The 21,864-nt window shown below is 48.3% G+C and overlaps 1 protein-coding gene across 1 annotated transcript; it reads right to left on the bottom strand.

The window, feature by feature from the left end:
• Positions 1 to 20,386, bottom strand: depdc5 (DEP domain containing 5, GATOR1 subcomplex subunit). Its single transcript, XM_070919343.1, has 42 exons — positions 20,329 to 20,386; positions 20,143 to 20,230; positions 19,937 to 19,983; positions 19,415 to 19,500; positions 19,246 to 19,329; positions 19,099 to 19,148; positions 18,846 to 18,915; positions 18,311 to 18,389; positions 18,145 to 18,206; positions 17,989 to 18,058; positions 17,830 to 17,902; positions 17,604 to 17,707; positions 17,429 to 17,503; positions 15,457 to 15,591; positions 15,320 to 15,381; positions 15,164 to 15,237; positions 15,009 to 15,078; positions 14,874 to 14,910; positions 14,197 to 14,317; positions 13,859 to 14,082; positions 13,578 to 13,778; positions 12,898 to 13,033; positions 12,702 to 12,787; positions 11,794 to 11,853; positions 10,610 to 10,793; positions 9,725 to 9,885; positions 9,513 to 9,633; positions 9,189 to 9,356; positions 8,837 to 9,059; positions 8,265 to 8,401; positions 8,077 to 8,173; positions 7,742 to 7,804; positions 6,736 to 6,878; positions 6,538 to 6,621; positions 6,148 to 6,280; positions 5,454 to 5,553; positions 5,121 to 5,360; positions 2,663 to 2,832; positions 1,280 to 1,451; positions 1,127 to 1,187; positions 615 to 697; positions 1 to 532 (listed from the first exon to the last, which is right to left on the bottom strand). Exons 1-42 carry the CDS (start codon positions 20,384 to 20,386, stop codon positions 234 to 236), a joined length of 4,791 nt encoding a protein of 1,596 aa, XP_070775444.1. The 3' UTR covers positions 1 to 233.
• Between the last annotated feature and the right edge of the window lie 1,478 nt (positions 20,387 to 21,864).

Consider the following 21,864-nt stretch of genomic DNA (forward strand, 5'->3'; position numbering starts at 1 on the left):
TGAGTCGGTGTCTTATTATTTATATTGTGTGAATAAACAACAGAACAGAACACTGCATTGGAACTGCATAAAATGCTGTGATCCATCATCCAACACCGGAGATTTGAGCGTGTGATGCTGTAAACATCCACAGAGCTCAGAGGTTCATTCTCAGAGGGGGGGTCAAAGTCATCTGAACAGCAGAACAGAGTGTAACTGCGGGATGTTTTCCTGCAGCCGTCTCCCTCTTCCTGTCAGGGAGCGCTGGCGTTCATCTTCTCTTGGCAGGCATCCCAGAAGGCGAGCAGCCGGTTGCCCTTGTTGGCGCAGAAGTCGGTGAAATCTCTGAGCAGGCGGTCGGCGAGCCTCTCGTCGCCCAGCACGCCCGTCCTCCAGGCCTTGGTCAGCATGGTGTTGTAGGCCCAGTAGTAACCGACCCGCTCCTCGCCGCCGAACGGCCCCTGGCTGTTGGAGGTGGTGGAGTTCCTGCGTCGGCGCTGCTGCCCGCTCGAGTACTTCCTCTTGGAGTACGGCAGCTGCAGGAACACGGTGCCTGGAGAGAAGAAGCGGCTCGTCAGCTCCCAGAAAACAGAAAACAGGCGCCGTGTGTTTTTCTACGTTGTGATGTGACAAACCTGTTACGTGGATGTACTGGGGCTTGTTCTCAGAGGGGAAATTAAAAGCAGAAGCAGAATACTTGTCGTGCACGAAGCCGAATCTGGTGGAAAGAGCACAACATTTACGCATGCTTAAGACAACATATTTGATCAGGACGCTGTTAATTCACCATAAATTTAAAGGTCCCATACTCATTTCCAGCTCTATATTTTTATTCTGGGACTCCACTAGGGCAGCTTTGCATGATGCGTTTTGACGTAGCTGGCCGACTTGGTGATTCCAGCTACACAGCTAAGGCAATATAACCATTAATGTAGCTCTTTTACAAAAGTAAGCTTTAAATTCAAATAAATCTTAAGATATAACTTTTTTTGAATAGTGTGCTACATCTCATTTCAAAGTATGCCATAAAGTGCTGAACAGTAATTAGCATGCTAGCTAGCTAGTCCCATCATGCCCTGAGGACTGAGGCACAACCATAACTCCCAGAGATTTCTCTAAATTAGGAGAACCACAAAACAACATCAACCTGTACAGTATGGCCTCCTGAAGGAGCTGCATCCTCTCCCAGTACGTCTCTGGTTCGAAACCTGTTGGACAAATTAAAGCGGACACATGTTGGGACGGAGCCACCGTACTCATCGCAACCACATGAACACATTCCGCCAGACGGCCTCGGTACCTTCGAACAGGTTGTCGCTGCCGTTCTTCAGCAGACAGTGGATGTTCAGGGGGATGAAGAGCTGCGCCCTCAGTGGATCTCCGTACAGGTAAGACGTCAGGGCAAAGGGGACCTCCAGCACGGGGACCAACAGGAACCCACAGGAGGCTGCTTTCCTGTGCCACCCTTGAACCTGACAGATAACAACAGGTTAAAACAGGGCGGTTCAGTGTTCAACCTGACCTCTCCCTAGATCTGTTACTTCCTTTTATTGTTTAAAGTTCACAAGGTGACAGCAGCGGCACGGTGGACTTCCTCATTCTGAAACTATCTGACGTCTTGTCAAACAGATTTACAGTCATGTTCTCTCTCGTTTGTCAAAATCACAAAAACAAACTTCTGTCAGGTTTTTAAAAAGGGGTTAGATAGAACCCTCTAATCCTGAGAGCTAATGTTTCATATAGAATTATAATTTCTTCCTGCTGAGGCTTTACAGAACGAACTGTATTGAAAACTATTGCTATAGCTGCATGTTTTAAACATGAATTACTAATAATGCGGTTGCAATAAAAAAAACAAGCTAAATTAGCTAACTCCCACTAACTTCTTTTCTGCTCCCGAATTGACTTCTACTTTTTTTGCCGGGACTGAAGCTGAAGCTTTTTGTGGTCTGCAATTGATTTCACAGTGTTAAGGATAGTTTTAGGATATCCAACCAAGCTTTAGCTTCTTCATTGATTCTTTGAAATGAACTTCCAGTATTTGCTGATACTTCTTAGAATCCACTTTTCATTTCCTCAATACTCAAAATAGTTCCAATGTTATTTCCTTGTTTTAAAAAACGTCTTGTGTTCCCTGTTCCACACTGAGAATGTTGGGCGTGTCTGACAAAGTTTCTGTTGATCAGTGAGGTGTTTGGCTAGGGTGGGTGTCATGAGTCCAACAAAGTTATAGCAGTGCAACACTAAATCGGCGGATTACTCGTTTAAGGCCTGTGGAGCCGATGAAGTCCTCCAAAATACTATATTGATCACCCAAAGGAGCTGGAATAACAAAGAGTAATTCAGCAGAGCATGTCATGATCATTGATCATTGAATATCACTGATAATGAACATTAAAGAGTTCATTATCAGTGATGTTGAATACACAATATCCATCTATGCAGATGATATGTGATTTTGAACAGAGCTAAAGTACATTGGTTTATGTTTTTGTTATGTTTTTTCCTTCATGTTTTTTGAGTGTTGTGTTACTAGTTTTTCACACTGCATGGGAAGAATCCGAGCGTTCGAACGTATGTAGATTGGAATGGAGGTTTTGTGTGTAGGTGCTGCACCCTGGTTTGATTTTGTGTCTCATGAGGCGCGACCCGCCGACAACGACCCAACAAAGAGTGTAGTTACCATCTCAAAGAGCACTGCAGCAGTGACGGCCATCCAGTGCAGCTTTATCTCGAAGGCGGCGTTAAGGGAGAAGTTTCCGTGGTAATAACAGCTGCACCACTCGGTCCGGTCGCTGCGGTTGTTGACGTCCACGTCCAGCGTGACCGTCTTCTGCTCCGGGACTGTGGCAGCTGGAGGACAGACGGAGGGAGGGATGTGGAGAGGCAGGAAGACGGGAGGCAAAGGAAGCAAAAAGAAGAGAGACATGGCTGGCATGATGGGGCAGGCAGACAGAGGAGTGAGAGCGCAGGCGGAGAGCGTGGTATAGGTGGTATAGTGAAGTCAGCCTGTTTGGTAGCACCTCTGCTCATCTTCCATGAAGATTCATTTTGAATTGCTAAATCCATCAATCAACGTAACGAAACCATAGACTGTTTATAAAGATGGATGACATGACAGCTCCCCAAAAGTGTAACCAAAACGTCTCCTTCTCCCCCTGGTGGCAGGCTGCAGGTCATAAGCCCCGCCCCCTCCATTTTAGATGGTTTCTGTCATTTTAGGTAGTTCTTTGTTCATTTTTCTGATGAGTTTGCTTTTAATTGGTTTTTTTGATGCTATAAAAAGAGGGTGAAACGTCATGATTGACAGCTGGGATTGACTGTGGTGTGCTTGCAATCGGGTTGGGTGGGTGTATGGGCGGGACCTCGATACCGCGGCTCCGCTCCCCCGATCACCACCGGATTTGGAGATTCTGGCCCGTATCCGGGATATTTTGGCTTCATTTTTGTACAGTGGGAGGAAGTGGAGACGCGTCAGCCATCTTTATATACAGTCTATGAACTAAACCCTAATTTGATTAATTTCTTGTTGACTATTATTGTATTTCCTCTTTAAATTTTAGATAACTGTATTTTATTTAGATTTGATTCTGACCTATGCATTTCTTGGTTTTATGTCTTTTGTGAATGAAGTTATTATTAGTAGTAGCAGCAGTATGTACATTTAGCAGCTCTATCGTTCGGTGTGTGAGTTACGCTTGTTATCTGATTGCCATGAACAGTAACAGTCGTAACCATGGGAACCAGGCTTTGATCCCAGCATTAAGGTCTGCCAATAAACCCCCAGTTCAAGGAGAGGTTTCCTGGTCTAATAAATCACAACAAATGAGCTTAACGCCTGAACCCAGCATCACATTAAGACTTCTCCAGGAAACCAGTCCAGAGGTGTCAGGTAGCAAACTGGCAAAGTGTTCATTCGTTGTTACTTTAAACATGCGAGCGCTCTCAAATCCACCGAGGTCAGAGGTAGCAAGTGAAGCTCTGAGGAGTCGAGCCAAGCAGAAACACCGCCACAGCGCGCGGCGGCGTGGTGGTGCTTTACGCTGAAAAGCCGGGGGGAGGAGGACATTGCACACCACGGCACTACCGAACCACAGGCACTAACACCACAGCATGCGCTGAAACACCACACCAACTACTACTACTACTACTACTACTGCTGCTGCTGCTCCTGGATCAGCTGCACACTAACCACACAGCATGCACTGATTGGAGGGCGGAGCTGGAAGAAAATTTTGATCACATCAATCAGCGATGTGGACGGATGGACGACACCCCACAGCTACAGGGGACACTCGTCATGCATGCACTGCACACTAGAGGAGCCCCACCCCCCCCCTCTCCCTCTGCAGCTGCGCAATCCAGATCTACAGTCCACTATCAGGAGGGCTGAGTCCAGTATGGTGACGGTAACGAAGATGATGTCATGAAATGTTAAATGGAAGCAGTTCTGTTGTGTTGGTAAGAAAATAATTCATGTATTGTAACTAAAGCTGGAATGGTGGTTATGTACAGCACATGGGGGGGCTCATTATTCTTGGCTTGTGCAACTCTGTTTTTAATCTGGGAATTTACGAAACAAAGAATTGGGTTGTAAAAACACCCTTTGCAGCACAAAGACCCCGTCATTTGGACTGTAACCACTGCATTTGTTACTAATCTCGATGCACTCAAGCAAAATTCAATTAGTGATTCTGAAAGCACTGCCTGAGCTGCTTACAGTGAAGCGGGCCTCACATTCAGCCTGGGGGAGATGAACAACAGAAGAGCGGCCCCACCTAAACCACCGTGACTTGAGCTCTTGAATTGAGTTATCAGACAGTGTGAAGGCTGACCTGGGCAGCTTGTCATAAAAAGAACATTCGATTTACAATCCAGTAATGTAGCATTTTGGCAGTGTGGTCTGGTCCTTCGGGTACTTTGTGTTGGAAACGCGTACAAACCGAAAACAATGAGCCTTCAAAACGGATGTGGATGAGCGGTGTATCGCAGCATGAGGGCTCACTTTAGGGTGCCCTCCCCTGCCCTGTGTAAATACTGGACCCAGGCAATGCTCCGAAGTGGACTTTTGTATGATCTGCACGAGACTGGGTGAGGGGGAGGAGAGTGGCCTGGGCCTGGGAGGATCGGGCTGGGTGTACCTAGCAGTGCGGCGGCCTGGCTGCGTCCTCCAAAGCTGCGGCTGAAGGAGCTGTGCCTACTTGCGTAGGAGGCCGGCCGGCTGGGCAGCCAGGGCAGGAGGAAGGCCGGGAGGTCGCAGGGCCGACGCTCCTCCAGCACGAAGGCCACCTCGAACCACTTCCTCTGGAACAGGGCGAAGTCCTCCAGGGCTGCTGCTGACCAGCCTCCGGTCGGCGTGGGGGGCGGCTGGGAGGTCGGGCCTACGGAGGCCAGGACAGGCAAGAATGATCTTTTTTTTACCTGACATTCACTCTAGATATGTAGATATCTGCTCGTGTTTTAAATCCACTCACCATCCTTCTCTCCTACTATCCTGTAGAAGTAGAATCCGTAGACAAAGGTGCGCATGGCATCTCCAGAGGCGTGGGCCACCAAACCGTCATCCAGCATTTTCTACACAAACAGACAGAACAGTGAGCATCTGAACACATGTGCCGTCGCCGCATCCCGGGCTCAGCGCCAGCCCCACCACAACTGTGATGGGTTTAAGGAGATACGAACAGGCCTGTCTATGTGGAGACTGTGCAAGACTACTCGAGGTCTAGAACTCCGCAGGGAACCTTTAAAGTGTACCGCAGTGTGGTCAGCCATGGGCCCCATGCAAGACCTTACTCCATACTAGATGTTTGTATGTGACATTTTGGATTAATGAACAGCTGAAGCTGCATTCAGCGACAGTTGGTCATTTTTTTGGGAGATACACTTATGCCCTTATTCCATATAAAGGCCCCATATTAGTAGACAGTGAGACGTCCATGTCTTGTTTGATTCTAAAGCAGCTCTGGGTGCTGTATAAATACTGGGAAAGGATCAAAACGCTCAGTCCACGGAGAAATGAAACACAGCCCCGTATTCAGACACTGTGCCTTTAAGCGAGCCGTCGGTGACTTGTGATGTCACCAACCTTGCTCATGTCTTTCCTGGACCACATAGCGGGTCCCCCCCCCCCCCCCCCCAGAAGGCTGAAAGGAACGTCTGGGTGCTTACCTGCATGACATCCACGGCCATCCCCTGTGTGGCCACGCCCTCCACGTTGTTGACCAGCCAATGAACGACCTCTGCGCTGATGAAACCGTTGAGCGGCAGGCCCTTCTGCTCTGGGAGCAGCTGTACACCCGTCCTGTAAACACCAGAGGGCACAAGACAAGGTGCCGTCTCTCCGAACAGGAACCACAACACAGATGATGCAACCCCTGTACCGACCAAACCCAAGAGCCTGTTCTCCACTTTCATTCAGACTTTTGTCGTTACTCCAAATGGTTTTAATAAAATATAAAATGCTTTGATTACATAACCACGTCACCACGGGAAACAGATCCTAGCATCTGCGAGGTTGAGTCGACTTTTCGGACCGGCTGTGACGGCAACAGATCTTACGTGGGATGTTTGATGGCCTCCAGGATCTCCAAGAGCGTCGAGGAGGAGGACAGAGAGACGACTCCTGCTGCGGCGGCCTGCCCACTGTGGACAGATCGCGGATCAGCAGATTATCAGATGGTCACGGACACAATTTAATCACACTAGAACAAAGAATAAAACGTTGAACGCGTGAAATGACATGAAGTTGAAGCTTACCTGGTGTCCGCGGCGCTGCTGACGGCAGGCTCTCCTGCAGCCGGCACTGCTGCTGCTGCCGCCGCCGCCGCTCCAACTCCAGCTCCAGCCGCCACCACTGGCTGAACTCCTTTATCTGCCGCCTCGCTGGCCTCGGTGGGCAACTGCGCGGGCGAAAAAGTGCTTCAAATGAATGAACCAAACAACCGGAACGAGCTGTTGCAGCCGGTGAATTTCAGGGGACTTTCTCACTTACGTCTAGTGCTATCCGGCCACGCGGATGGTTTTAATGTGTCCAGGGTGGGAGACATATCTGACTTTGAGATTTCTGCCGCCGCACAAATTATTTATTTATTTTTTTTAAACACTGTGAGCACCACATACAAAGTCCCCGTTCACCTCAGAGACGCAATTATTATCTCAAAAGTCTGAATGGACAGACAAACACTGGAGGGAAGTGAGAAAACAGTAAAAGTTTCAACCGACCCAGTCCCGACGTCATGCACGGGGAACAGCCAACTGTCTGAGCGAATGAGTTACATGTTAGTTACACCGGGATCACACTTCATGCATCACTAAAGGCGCGCCTATGAGGATCGACCTCTGGCTAAACATTTGGATTAGGCTTTTACTTACCGGGCCACGCGTGACCGAATCTGCTGCAGAATAGGTATTTTTGTGCAGTTCGCGCCCTCATAATGCCGTGCACTCACTGTTTTAACAAGTGGGCCCCGGTTTCTGACAGCCATAGCAAACTTCTGGCTTTATGAATCCGGCCCCCCGATCTCGAAACCTGATGCAGACCCCTGATTTTGACAGTTTTCGCGACCACTAACCTCACTGATCAACGGTGCCACGGATTAAAATGTGATCCCGGTGCGAGAGTTGGCGCTGTCGTTTGCTTGTGCGGCAATGCAGGTTGAGTTAGAGGAGCGACGGCACATGTGGACACACCAACACACACACACACACAAAAACACACAAAAACACACAGCTTCGGCGATGCCCCGGGGACCTCGTTACTGACCTGAGAGTGGTAGATGTAGGAGGAGCGGGGGCTACGTATAAAATCCAAAATAAAGGCAGCGTCCTGTCAGCATACAGGAGGAACATAACCCAGGATCAAACACCCAAAGCTCGGCATACGGGAACGGAACAGAGGACAGCGTGGAGAAGGAAAAAAAAAAATGGAGAGACGGGAGGAGAGAAACAAGAGCCAAAGCCCCCACACCAAAAGCACCGGCAAAGAAGGACCTTTTATCCAAGTATAGAAGTACATTCAGAAAAAGCTAAATGCCTGAAGCAAAACAATGGCTTTCTGACACACACACACACACACACACACATGGAATAGATGCTCACCTTGCGGGGGCTGTCTACATATGTGGGAGCTGTGGCAACACTTGAGGCTTCGCCGACGGCTGTCGAGGGCTTCGCCTGCTGCTGCTCATCCAGCGTCCTGAGAGGAAGCAGACAGAAAGCAGTTCAAAAGGTCCCACATTACGAGCGCTTCGATACGTTCACAGTGTTTATACAGCACCCAGACTCACTTCTGGTTCTGCTCCATCTCCAGCAAGGCCGACAAAGCCGACGTGCCTTTCTTGCCTTGCGGGGGCGCCACAGGCTCGGCGGGATACGGAGAGAGAGGGCCGGTAACCTGCAGCCCTTTCATTGGCGTGCCCTTCTGCTGCGTGACAAACAAAGAGTGAAGGAGACAGAGGGACGGGTCCATTTTAGCACCCAAAAGACGCAGATGTTGGAGAGATGCAGCAGCTTGCAAACAGACAGGTACGGTGCTTGAACCCCAAGAGCTTTTATAAAGACGGCATCAGCAGACAGAAGACCACTCAAGTAGCATACCATGCCTCGAGGCTGAGTCCTCACTGAAGCGGGGGCCTGGGTTCGAGTCCGAACCCCCCCCCCCCCCGTTCTTTCCTGTCTCTCCCTACTGTGCCGTCAAATAAGGCGAAATGCCCCCCCAAAAATATAAAATGTGACTTAGGTAAAAGTACAGAAGTATTATTAGCAAAACGCATCAAAAAAAGGTTCTGTTATGTTATTATATATTACACTATTGGGTTATTATTAAATTAGAAATTAGAAACGGCAGCTGCAGCCTCACTCTGATGATCCTGTCGGAGCGATGGCGCCGCCGGATGCGGTTGAGGCCCTCCAGGAAGCGGATGAAGCCGTCCAGCAGGACCCAGTCCCCGCTGCCACCCATCCCGGCGCCCGCTCCCTCCCCGTAAACGTCCCAGTGCCCCTCCCCGTCCGCCACCCGCCGAGCTCCGCCGGCCGGCAGCAGCAGGAAGCGGGTCCTCCAGAACTTCAGAGAGTCGATCAGACTATGGAGGCAGAAGGAAGGCAGAGTGCAAACAACGGTCGATGACATATTCTGCTTTGATCTGACCGGAAACACACACACACACACACATATATATATATATACACATGCTGTGTGTGTGTGTGTGTACCTGAAGTCCTCGGAGCCAGCGGAGCAGATGTACTGGTCCAGGTAGTTCCACTTGTATTCCTCCAGTCTCTCATGGCCAAACTCCACCCAGCAGGACACAAACTGAGCATCGGAGTGTGGAGGACACAGGCTGTAGCTGTACTGGATCTGAGCCGACTCGTACGGGTACCTGAAGGGCACACGGGACAGCCAGGTCAGGTGCTTACTGTCAGTGTTGTGTGTTTTTGGCACATTTACACCTCTTTTATCCACGTGGGGGGGGTTCAACGTGGCTCGTGTAGGACTGCGGTCCTATCTGGTGTCGGAGGCTGACAGGCGCACTCACTTGGGCAGGTAGCGAGTGACGGTGATTATCTTGTCCTTGAGGCAAACTTTATGGAAGGTCCGGCCCATGCTGAGCCAGTAAACCGTCTCCTCCTCCTCGGCTCGACGCAGAGACACCAGACCTGAAAGCACAAGCGGGAAGAGGATGCCGTCCAGTCACCATGGGTCTGCTGTTGGGCGTTTTCTACCCAAAATCTCTTTTAAAAGACGTACCTCTGGAGTACAGGGGGCTGCTGCCGAGCGGCGTGGCCACGGAGGGCTGCGGTTTCCGGTTGTTGGGTTGGACGATGATCTGGTAGCCCTGCATCAGCCTCTGGCAGATGAACTCCTCGAACACCTGAGACGCACTCATCACCGGGGCTTCATCTTCCCGCCTGAGACGGAGACGGAATGCATTAACGGTCGGATGAAACACACAGTCGGAGCCTTTGGTTTCGCGTCGTGTTGATCAGGAGGGCTCATGCTCACGGGAGTTTGGTTGGTTTCACAGGAGCGAATTATACGTGATCTCAGTTTCTCAGTTTTCTGCAACGTTATTTTGACTTAAATTTTAACAAAACTATCTATACATCGGGTATCTGTGCAGTGCGCAGAAGCGGCAACACTTGTACACCTGACCTGCTCGGGGAACGTGGGAGAGATTTTGCCTTTCCAACAGAAAGACAGGACTTTCATCCAAGAGACTGCTGCTCGTGTCCTGTGTGAAACCAGAAGTCCAGTTGACTCATTATTTTAACCCAAACCAGGATCTTTTCCTAAACCTAACCAAGTAGTTTTGGTGCCTGAACCTAACCAAACTGCGACTGTTTCACGTTAACGAGTTTGAAAGGCTTTCTGGCAGAAAGGCCTGAGGCCTGTTAATGTTTGTTTATTAACCGGCCCCTGGCCTCGTGCCATCTTGCAAAAGTAAACACCCGGTCAAAGCAAAGGTTAGGGTTAGAGTAACCCTGCTCTATTATTAATACACTAACCCTACTTACAATCATGTTTAGTTACCTTGATATACACCCTAATACTTCATGATAGCTAATGTTGTATTGGCGACACCAGTGTCTTTAGCAGTGGCACAATGTGATTGGCTAAAGACGCGCTGCCCACCTCTCCAAGTCGCTGTGCGGCAGCAGGTCGTAGCAGCCCTCAGTGTAGTCGTTCTGCAGCGCCTGGCGGTCGGGGAAGTAGTCGGTGGTGAGGGGCAGGCAGGCCGGGGTGGTCAGAGACTTCCAGTCCACCCCCACTGTGCAGCAGAAGCTGGGCACTGTCGGGGGCGCAGACAGCAGCAGGGCTTCAGGAGCACCATATACACACACACACACACACACACACACACACACACAAAATCCCCACAGCAAAGACAAATGCATGTACCCAGAGTGGAGTGGTACATGTGTGTGGGGAGGGAGGGGAGGGGGTATAGAAAGGAAGGGGAAGCACAGTGGGGGGGTGATAAGAGAAGAAAGGAGGGAATGAGGACATGAAGAAGGAAAAAAAAAAAAAAAAAGTAGAAGAGAGGGGAAGAAAAAAAACAAGCAAAGTGTTACTTTTACTGGCCTGGTCGCCCCTGCTGGTGATTTCCGAGGGGCCTGTGGTTGTGGAGCAGTGATCAAAACATGCAGATCGAGGCCCTGTGACGGTCAGTCTGTGATCGGCGGCGTCAGCCCGCAAGCAAGTGAAAGGTGTGCCCTGCGCTCGGGCAAGGTGGCCGGGTGAATTTAAGCAGAGAAATCACGTCATGCAAACACACAGGTGGTGGGCGACTTCAAATATCGTGTGCAGGACAGATTCCTCTGACAGAAGTTTACAATCAGTCGAGAGAAATGCAGCTCTACCGCCATGCAGGAAGGAGAGATGTATATACGCGCAAGACTTGCTGAACGCTAGAAATTAAATGGGAGGGCTGATTGATTAGAGCATGAATTTTGAGACCTGGTCATATTTTATCAGGAGAATTAAGATCAACGGGAGGCCAAGAGAAAGAGACGGAAAGGAGTCAGATGAAGTGAGGATACAGAGGGAGGAGGAGGGGGTAAGCCCGAGCCACGTGACCCGTAAGACTCCTTTATACCTGTGACCCCTGGAGACAGACGCCCCAAGTGGAGAAACCTGCCTGAACGAGCCCTCACAGGTTTAAGACACCTCTGAAAGTTTACTGCCGTTACCAGTCCGGTGATTAAATTTCAGCCCGATCCTGAGGTGTGACTACGTGACTGAATGTCTGCGACAGTCGGCCTCGTCTTTATTTTTTATTTATTTTTTTTAATTGTAAAGGGGCAAGACGAACTCACTTGGATCGGCGCCGCCGAGGGACAGGTCTTCGAAGGAGGAGCCGCGGTTGGTGAGAGTTCCTGCACGGAAAATCAAGGTCAATTAAAAACAAAGGAAGAGCGAGCGCAGGGGCCCGAATCATTACAGTCAACTGATCTGCACATTGATTCATCGTTTAGTCTGTTAGGTCAAAAATGTAGAAAGAAACAATTCACGGAGTTGTCCAGGCAGCATGGACTCTACAGCAAACCTATAGGGTCCATGCTGACAATGCACTATGCTAAGTGTTTTATATCATTTTACATAGAGAATTTCTGCAGAATGAGATTGTGCACAGCTAAAAATAGTACAAACAAACACATGGTTGTTGACATAAAATACATCTAAAACCGGACGTGGCATCCATCATCATTTCATTTCTTAAAAGATGGCGCTATTCTATATTTTTCTTAATGTCAACAAATTCCAAGACCCAAACCAACAACGTGTTAGTCCGTCTTCGTGGTTCCTACCGAAGATGTAAATCTTTGAGTATAGCTCAGAAACATACTCATTTCACACGGCCGGCCGCTGTAGTTTTTTAGCAAACATTGCTCATACAGGAAGAAAATAGCATAGCATTAGTTGGGGACTATTTTCAGTGGCGGATGAATCCACATTTGGTGCTCTAGTAAGTATTTGGGGCAGCAGGTGTGTGGAATTGAGTCCAAATAAACTACTATGTGTGTGTGTGTGTGTGTGTGTGTGTTTTCATGGAAATGAAGAAACATTGGGTCTTTTCAAGGGATTTGATCTGCGTGTTCATTACCAAATTGGAAAAACGACCAAGACACTTATCTGCCACAAAGCCTTCTTTTTATCAAGGCAAAAGTATTTTGATATATTTCGAGTATGTCCCAGGAGGACGCTGTTTGAGTAGGCATATCACCACTGTTGTTGCTCCCTGGGCTTCCGGTCAACTCCTCCATCCCTCCACCGACGTAAAGGCCATTCTCTTGCCTGAAGGCCGTTCGCCTTAAAAGAAAACGACAGCAAGCATTAACCCCTCGCTCGTCTGCGCTTCAAGCCAACGCTCTTTACAAACGATATTGCTGTCGTTCCTTTTGCGGTAGGCGCGCTCTAACCTTCCAGTGGCCTCGTGGTAGGCGAGCTCCAGCAGCTCGGCGGAGGTGTGGGCGGGATCCCTCTGCTGGCTGCCCTGCAGCTCAGCCATGTTCTGTCTGGTCTGGTGATGGATCTGGATTGCCTCTCCGGAAGGACCTGCGACGGAATAACGGTGGCACGTGTTTGCACTTGTGTCAAATTTTTTAAATCTTCCCATTAGCCAAAAACATTTCAGTTTATCTATGTCTGTGAAAGATCCCCCCCCGGCAATTTGTCACAAAGAAAGTGTATGTCGGGGATATTTTGACACATTGACAAAAGACCATTTAGGCTCTGGGGAGCATGAGTGTCCTACCAAATTTGACTCGAGCTGCAACGGACGCTATCCTTTAAAAGACAAAGAAAACACTAAACTAAGACACACCTCAACATTAATATGGCATTAAATCTTCTATTACAACCTTGACTGTATACCACATTGAGTTGCCAGGTTATGATGTACACCTAGCTAAACCTAACTCAGTCTAATACTTGTTTTTGTTGAAACCGCTTTAAAAAAGGAGGTGTTGACTCAGCTGTATGATCATTTTGGAGGCTGCAGATTAAACTGCATTGCGTTATATTGACAGGTGTTTCTATTATTTTGTCCTCTCCCAAAACAGTTACAACATAATCCAAAGGAGTGCGTTTTCGCCCTCACCGACGGGGAAGGTGTGCATCCAGCGCCGCCGGTTGGAGGTGAGCTTCATGGGCATCCTGGACGGGGTGAAGGGGTTTATGAGTGCTCTCTGGGGGGTGTAACCTCCTGGACGGATGTGCAGGGTGGACTCGGCGCTTCCCACCGTGAACCTGCCCGGGGCACTGGAGTCCCGCTGAGAGTCCATCATCTTCTCCAGCAACTCTGAACAAGAACAAGAATAACGAAACAAGGAAAGGGATGGGGCGCACTTTATCGTATCCCTTGTAGACGTTGTCCCCTACCTCTGGTGCTGGTGTATCCCAGGGAGCTGCTGACTTCATACTGGGCGGGAGGCATGCGGGGTATAAGCAGCATGTTGGACACGGGGCCCAGACTATCATCGGAGGCCAGGCTACGCTGTTCCTCGGGACCTCCAGAGCGAACAGGGGGGGACGCTCCTATGCCCGCGCTGACGTCCACCGAGCCCCAGCTCTTCCTCCCGCTCGTCTCTTTGTCTCGACCCATCCTGAAGGACACACGGTCACTGCTGTTCAACGGGGGGCTGAAGGTCCGCAAGCTTCACTAGGAAGGACAATGCTTAATAGAGTGTAGGTTAGTGTTGTGCAAGCAAGTCAGATACCTGAAGTTGGTGCTCCTCTGAATTCGTGATGGACCAGGTAGCCGGAACACCTGAGCATCATAGGCGTCATAGTCCACCTGTATAGGCAGGCTGTTTTCAGAGTCCTTTGAAGCGCAGAGAGCTGGACCAGGTCGTGAAGAGGAGGGTTGGAGTACAAGAAAAAAAATGAATGATCTACTTTGTGCTTTCCGAAATTAACAAGACTACAAGTCTACAGCCATGCTAGCAGCTGCGTGTGAGGCTGCATCGTGGCGGTTTGAGCTGAATGCAAACCTCAGCATGCTAGCCACGTCCATGAACGCGAACACGATCACAATGGTAACGCTAACATGCTGACGCTAAGCGGGTGTAATCTTCGGGCAAACTGTACCAAATTTCATGGCAATCCTTCCAAAAGCGGTCAAAGCTATTTCACTAAAATCCCCCCAAAAAACGTCAAGCACATGGTGGCGCTAGAGGAAAAAAAACCCCACAGAGGATCACTGAAGTGAGTAGGATTCATACTATGGTGACCACGAATGCCTGTGCAAAATGTCATTCATTGTCCAGATATTTCAGTCTGGACCAAAGTGGTGAAACCACCAACTGACGGAACGACGAGTCCCTAGCATACCTCATGGTGAATTCACCATCTAATTCATGCTTCAAGAAATGACCAAAGAGCTGAGACAACTTACTGTGGTCCTTGCTGTTCTTGAATTTCTCAGCATGAAGCTAGAATAAAATAAAAGGGTAGGGTATGAAATGTTAAAACATACAAAAAAAAACCCAGATGCTTTAACTGCAGGGCTGCAAAAAACATGTAAATGTACCTTGCGGCCGGCCAGTTTGATTCGAGGGGTGAAGGAGCTGCAAGAGTTCTGACTTTTGGAGGTGTAGAAGCTACGGGGACGTGGGAGAATTTAGATACAGATCAGTCATTCCCACCTTTGCACATCATTTGAATTTGTCAGTCATGCTGCCTTGCCTGTGGTTGATCCAGTGAGGGAGGTTGTAGTCGTCTCCCACCCGGGAGTCTCCAGGCGTCGTCCGGTTGTGCAGCTACGGAGAGAACGACCTGCATCAGTAACCAACACCTATGCGAACCCATGCGCCTACAGAGGCCCGACACCGAGTGCGTTACCTTGAACAATGGCACTGCGTGCAGTGGCTGCTCCCCCATACACACCAAGTCTACCCCAATACCTGTAAAAGAGAGACCGACATCAGTGGCTCCGTTCAGTTTGTGTTTGAAGTGCGTTTGTGTTGTCACAAACTCACCGTTGTCGATCATGCGCTGTTTGGTGAGAATCATGAGCAGGCGGTCGACTTCAAACACTCCCACCCCCGGCGTGATGACCACTGACATCTGGCCGGTGCGGTCAAAGTTGCGGTTGATGTAGTGCTTGTCAAACACTGTGGGAGACACCGTGGCTGTCAGCACATCTTGCCTTTCTTTTTCTAGTTCGTAATCAGCGAAAGACACTCGCTGTGACTGGATCTGACTTCTGATATTAAAAGGACGCAGGTTCACAATTTCACGAGCAAATACCTTCCACTGCAGATCAACAAGGAAACACTGGGAGAAATAAAGAGAGGGAACTAACTCAGACTGCTGAAGCCTCAAAGTAACTTTGGTTGAACTTTGGAATACGTGTTTGCACAGAACAAGGATGTTGTCCCCCATCTTTTACATTGAAACTGCTTTAGAAAGGGAACGTTTAATGGTCAGTATGAACAGGAAGAATGATTACAGCACGGTTCCAGTGTACATTATGGGCACCTGACTATTGTTTTAAAGGGGACCTATTATGATTCATTTCAAGCTCTATATTTTCATTGTGTGACTCCACTAGAGCAGCTCTGCATGATTCACAGTTCAAAAAAAGTCCTGATTTATCTTCTCCTGGCCCTTCACGCAGTCCCCTCAGTTCACCCTCTGCCTGAAACAAGCCGTCTGAGCTCCTGTCTCTTTAAGGCCCCCCCTCCCTAAAAGTCCACTTTCTTCTTCTTCTCAAGTTCCAGAAGTCTTTGGAAGAATTTCCAAAGGCAAACTGTGAACCTAACGTTACTAAGCAACGCTGACATAAACGTTAACATCTAGTCTGTGCGTGGAGCAGATGACCATATAAGGACATCCGTGCCTGTCTGACATCAGATAGACCCGGCGGTTGAAAAAACTGAATCGGAGCGTTCAGAGCAGTCTGCAGCCTGAGCTTTTGGCTCACAGGGATTACTGTTACATACCTTTACCTCATTATTTGGCAACTTTATCAACGTTTAGTATGAACATCCAACATTGTAACGTTATATATATGACAGAAAATAAGGAAAAGCATAACAGGTCCTCTTTAAAACTGACTTGAAAAAAATTGTGAACCTATCATTTAATGCAAATCATTCATACAGAATGCTGAGTTTGATTTCTTTCAACTCTAATTCAGTAGTTGAGTCAGTGCTGACTGCGATTTCTAATTTCCTCTTTACCAAATTCACAAGTTGTCTTCGTGCGATTGGTCAGGAACTTCTTGGAATAAAAACTCTGATGTAAGTCTGGGTTTCTAAGAATTCAGTGATATCGTTCTGCATTCACTCCGGTAACTGAATACAGGCATACAAGGGTATCCTTCTCTCCTTTCTATCTGAACCTGGAAAACTTTTAACCTCATAACCTGGACACAAAGGAGGGCATTCATTGGCCCATGAAGGCAGCATAACAAGTCGGAGGCTCAGCCTCCTTTCCTTGATATGAAACTGTCACAGTTATGTCCGTACATATCTGGTCATCCCATATAGATTTGCATCTAGATTACAGGGCCCACAATGACCACTATTTAAATTTGCATTTAAATTTATTTTATTTTTTAAACTTCATTAAACTGCTGGTCACAATTGTGTAGCTCCTCTGAGTTCATGACAGACCAGGAAAATGCGAGTACCTGAGCACTGAGAAACTTTTGTGTTTTAAAAAAGCAGAAACTGGCCGAGTTAACAAGAAATGTATATTTTTTAAAAACTGGATAAGATGAAGAATCAACCACGGCATGGTTCCAGACGTCTGAATCTCTGCCAGTTTTTCCCAACAATTCAAATGGATGAATTAGATTAGATGAACAGATCCAAATAATGAAGTGAAAGGAAGTGGCATTTCGGCCTGCTTATCAGACTAATGAACACCTACAGTCTGGCCAGAAACACGATTTAAGAGCAACGTTACCGAGCCACTTGCTGATACCCAGTCCCACGAGCTTACCATTGAAGGAAAGGTTAATGGCCTCCAGGTAGTTTCCTTGAGCGGCGGTTGAGTTGTAACCGACAGGAAAACCGTCTGGCATGAAAGTAAACAAACACAAAAGACTTTGGTTACAAAAGGGGCACCCGATTCAAAAAGATCTGTCGGCCCGCCGGGCGCTTGCTTCATTTGCTACCTGCTTCTTTCAGCCGCACCAGGACAGGATACTGGATGAAGAGCTTCTTGATGGTGACCAGCAACGATGTCCACTCATCCCGTCTCTCGTTCTGAGCCACAACCCTGATCACAAAACAGTTAAGAGCCGTCCAAAAAAAAAAAAAAAAAACACCACCTCCTCCTCCTCACCCAGTCTGTAATTCAGATGAGCTTGAAGCAAGATAATAAAAGCCACCTATAGTCACCTGTAAAAGTCTTCATAGAAACGTCCCTTGTGATCCTGTCTGATGGACCCTCTCAGAATCTCAGGAAATTCATCTAAGGGGGGGAAAAAAACCCTCTAATGATACATGTATTCATACGCATCATAACTCATGTGTGACAAATGAAGGAAAGAGCCTCACCGATAGTTTTGGCATTGTAGAATGTGCGTGAGAAAAGTACAACCGTCACCTCGTGACTGCAGTTCTTCTCCTGTTTTAACACGGACAACGTTAAAAAATGCCGTTTTTACTCACGACAGGTTACAACAGAGGCGGACGAAAACAGAAGTCACAAACCTTCCACTTGGCGAAAAGGTCCGAGAGGAAACCGTTCACGGCCTTCTCGAAGTAGAGATCGCCTGAGAGCAACGACAATCGCACGTCAAGACGAGGACCTTCGCGTCGCCGAAACGCAAACCGGCTTGCAAAAGTGTGTGTAACAAATCAAAGAAGTCCAACTAACCGTAGATGTCAAAGTCCCACATCTCGCAACTCATCTGGATGAAGATGTACACCATTGCAGATGTGGATCGGAACACCACCTGTGTCACAGGGGTCACAGGACAAGAGAAGTGAATGACTTACATAAATGCTATAGTCACTGTCTAATAGCAAGCTTTAAAAACAGGTCCACATGCATCACATGTGATCCTTTAAAGGGGACCTGTTATGCTTTTCCTTATTTTCTGTCATATATGTTACAATGTCGGATATTCATACTAAACGTTGCCAAATAATGAGGTAAAGGTATGTAAAAGTGATCCCTGTGAGCCAAAAGCTCAGGCTGCAGACTGCTCTGAATGCTCCCTTTCAGTTTTTCCAACCGCCGGGTCTATCTGATGTCAGATGGGCACGGATGTCCTTATATGGTCATCTGCTCCAGGCACTATACAATCCAGCGGTAAACTAAACACACGACCACGCTATTTCACCGTTACGTGTAAAAAGGCCAAACTCGTAGGGTGGGGTTGCACGTACTGGGTATCCCCTGCTCTTACCCTGGTGTCTTCACTGATGTACCCACAGGTCACTTTCTCTCCCTTCACCCACAGCTCGCTGGCCTGGGCTCTGGAGGAATGAGAAACACAGTGAGCGCGGGACAGGAACACTCTGCAGCCTCCAGTCACCATCGCCGCTGTGCGCAAGGAACACAAGGCGAGGGACGACCCAACCTTTACACATACGGTGCGTCGCGTTCAAGTCGCTCTCAATGCATTCACGCAAATGGGATGTGTAGAGAATGAAATGTACCTGATTCCTGCAAACTCCACTTTCTGCGTCACATAGGCACACGTGCTCACCTGGAATGCAGATTTGTAGCTGTTTAATCCTCTCCTCTGTTACACACTATACCCAGACACACACACACACACACACACACACGTTCACACGCCCCACCAGGCTCTTCTTTAGTCGCCACATGTCTCCTCGGCCAATGTACTGGTCCTTGAACGTCAGCTCCACCAGGTCCAGGGTTACATCCTGCAAGGGAGGGGATGGATGGATAAGGCTACGAGAGATACTGTTCGACTGCTGAATGGCGGCGACGCAGAAGGAGCCAACATACCTTTGGGTCGACGATGTTGACTATGACGTCCTGGTAAGCACGCAGCTTGAAGGCTTGCGCCACAGTCTGGTCCACACTGATTGTCTCTGCAATTGACAGGGCAAGGCAACTATCACAAACCACCAACGCATGTTTGTCACTGCGTTCTGTATACCAATCACCTAATCATTTAACGCCACAGTACCACCGCCGCCGACCACGGCCTGAAAGATGGAGGCGGGATGTGTGGCAGGGCTGCTTCGCTGGACGGCATTAGATCGCGAGGGGTTCCTGTCATTCTGTCCCCCCTGCATGAGAGGTCTCTGCCAGTCATTCTCGGTCAATAAAATGACATGAGACGGCGGGGAAACCACCCACATGCCGCCGCCCCCCCCCCCCCCCCCCCCATTTTATCCTGCCGTCTCCCATTGCAGCAACGACGTCCAGGGTGATTCACGTTTGATTTGAGCTGCCCCTCGTCTGAATGAGCTCCTGCAACGCAGCACGCACGCAAACAGTGTTAAGGCGCCGCAATGTGTTTACCTTTCTGAAGGTCCTCTTTCAGGCTCTTCACTTGCAGAAGGAGGGGGCTGGGGGTTTCAGAAGAGACAATGCCAGGTTACAGGCTCAGCAGGGGGGACAAAATGGTCATAATATCAGTGAAACTGGAAAAGAAAAACACACACACACACACACACACACACACACACACACACACACACACTCTCTGAGACCAAATGCAAGCTGACCTGTATTCATCTGTCGGGTGTGCGATCTCGATGATGTCCCTCAGACTGACTTGTGGGAAAACCTTGGGGTTGACGACCAGCTCATCGTCTGCTCAAAAGGGAAGGCTCGTTAGGCAAATCTTTCAAGAGGAGAACACACTCACTGGGGGATGCGGGGGGGGGGGGGGGGTGCGCGTTCCTGCTTACCACTTCCACCAAAGCCCTTCTTGTGCAGCACGAGCTTATACGACTTGTTGGTCTTCATAATGAACCTGCTGGGGAGCCAAAAGCGTGAGTTCGTGCGTGACGTCGCAGGCGTTCCACTTTATCGCGACATAAAGCGTTCCGGTTCTGCGGTACGCTTGGTTCACTTAACGTGACTTTCTTATCGTCTTCGGCACTGTGACGTGGGGGCAACGTTACAAGCTAGTCCGAAAGTTGACTTCTGGCTGAAATAAAACGCTGTTGTGACGGGTAGCTATGTACCACAGGGTGTTTCGAAAGCCGCAGCGTTGCCGTGAGTAACACAGACACGGATACATTTGTTGTGATAACTTATTTTGAGTGCTCAGTGAAGGGCCAGAACGAGTGGGGACGTGTGGAGTAAATGTAGCGGTACCTGAGCGGTCTCTCCTCGACAGCTCAAACTGCCCTGCGGTGTTGACATGCGCTAGCTTAGCATGAGGCTAGTTCGAGCCGACGTGCAACTCGTGGACTACGTTGGCAACTTGGAAAAAAAAGAAAAACATGCACCCATGCAGTGGAAATAAGTCTGAACCCCCACTTCAAGGGAAGAGGTTCAGCTCGCTGACTAACTAGCTTAGCGCGCTAGCTCACGCTGGTCGCACTTCCTCCAAAACATGGGAGGGCGTGATGTGATTGGTTCACGGCTTTTCAGAGAGTATGTCAGCGAAGCGAGAGGGCTCCCTCCGCTCATCTCCACCTTCGCTTCTTTTAGAAGATTAAAACGCACGGTGTTTTTTTTTGTTGTTTTTTTTAATAATACTTAATAAATTCCCCAAAACGAAACACGAAACACGCATTACACACTTTATTTCAAGTACATGTACTTTAAATAAGTACTGGTCATATTCAGGTTGAAAGCAAGGACATACAACTATGATGTGATGCAAATTTCCATTTCATTCATCTTTGTTTGGCTATCTGGATATCGAGCCATATTTTATAATCTTGAATATTATTATGACAGAGCAGTTCAGACAGCTGATGAACCGCTTTATTAAATAATAATGGGCTTCGACAAAAATACTGGTCTTGTAAATGCACAGCCGCTATCATCAGCTATTCAGCTAGATATTACTTTAAACACATGCCATTATAATGTTGTGACCACTGCATATAGTACGTTACGTTAATAGTGGACTCATTTACGCTCTCATTACTTGAAAGTAAACATAAACATTTGGTTTCCTTGCTCCCAACATACCAGCCAGATAATTTCATTAAAAACATAAACTGTATACAACCCACAAAAATGGGCGAGACATATTCCATGACAATACTGTATGGAGAAACAAACACCAAACACTATGACAGTGCCCCCCCCCCCCCCCCCATGATCATTTGTATTGCAGAATTCACCAATACTACATGAGGAAAATCATAAACTGAACTGACGTAATTAGACACACTGATCAGATCTGTTATTGCCACAGTGTAGCATTTTATCTTGGGTTTCCCATCGTCTACATATGTTTGAAAAACATACTCTGGATGACTCCC

The sequence above is a fragment of the Enoplosus armatus genome, chromosome 14, assembly GCF_043641665.1.
Source record: "Enoplosus armatus isolate fEnoArm2 chromosome 14, fEnoArm2.hap1, whole genome shotgun sequence".
Taxonomy (NCBI): Eukaryota; Metazoa; Chordata; class Actinopteri; order Centrarchiformes; family Enoplosidae; genus Enoplosus; species Enoplosus armatus.

Bases quoted from the DNA above. Each gene is read 5' to 3' on its own strand.
- depdc5 (XM_070919343.1), bottom strand. From the start codon at position 20,386: ATGAAGACCAACAAGTCGTATAAGCTCGTGCTGCACAAGAAGGGCTTT. The intron at 18,207-18,310 runs GTTAGTTGGACT...CGTTGCTCTCAG, and splicing joins GTGGGACTTTGACATCTACG to GCGATCTCTACTTCGAGAAG. The intron at 13,034-13,577 runs GTGAGGGCGAAA...ATTCCGTCGCAG, and splicing joins GATGCACACCTTCCCCGTCG to GTCCTTCCGGAGAGGCAATC.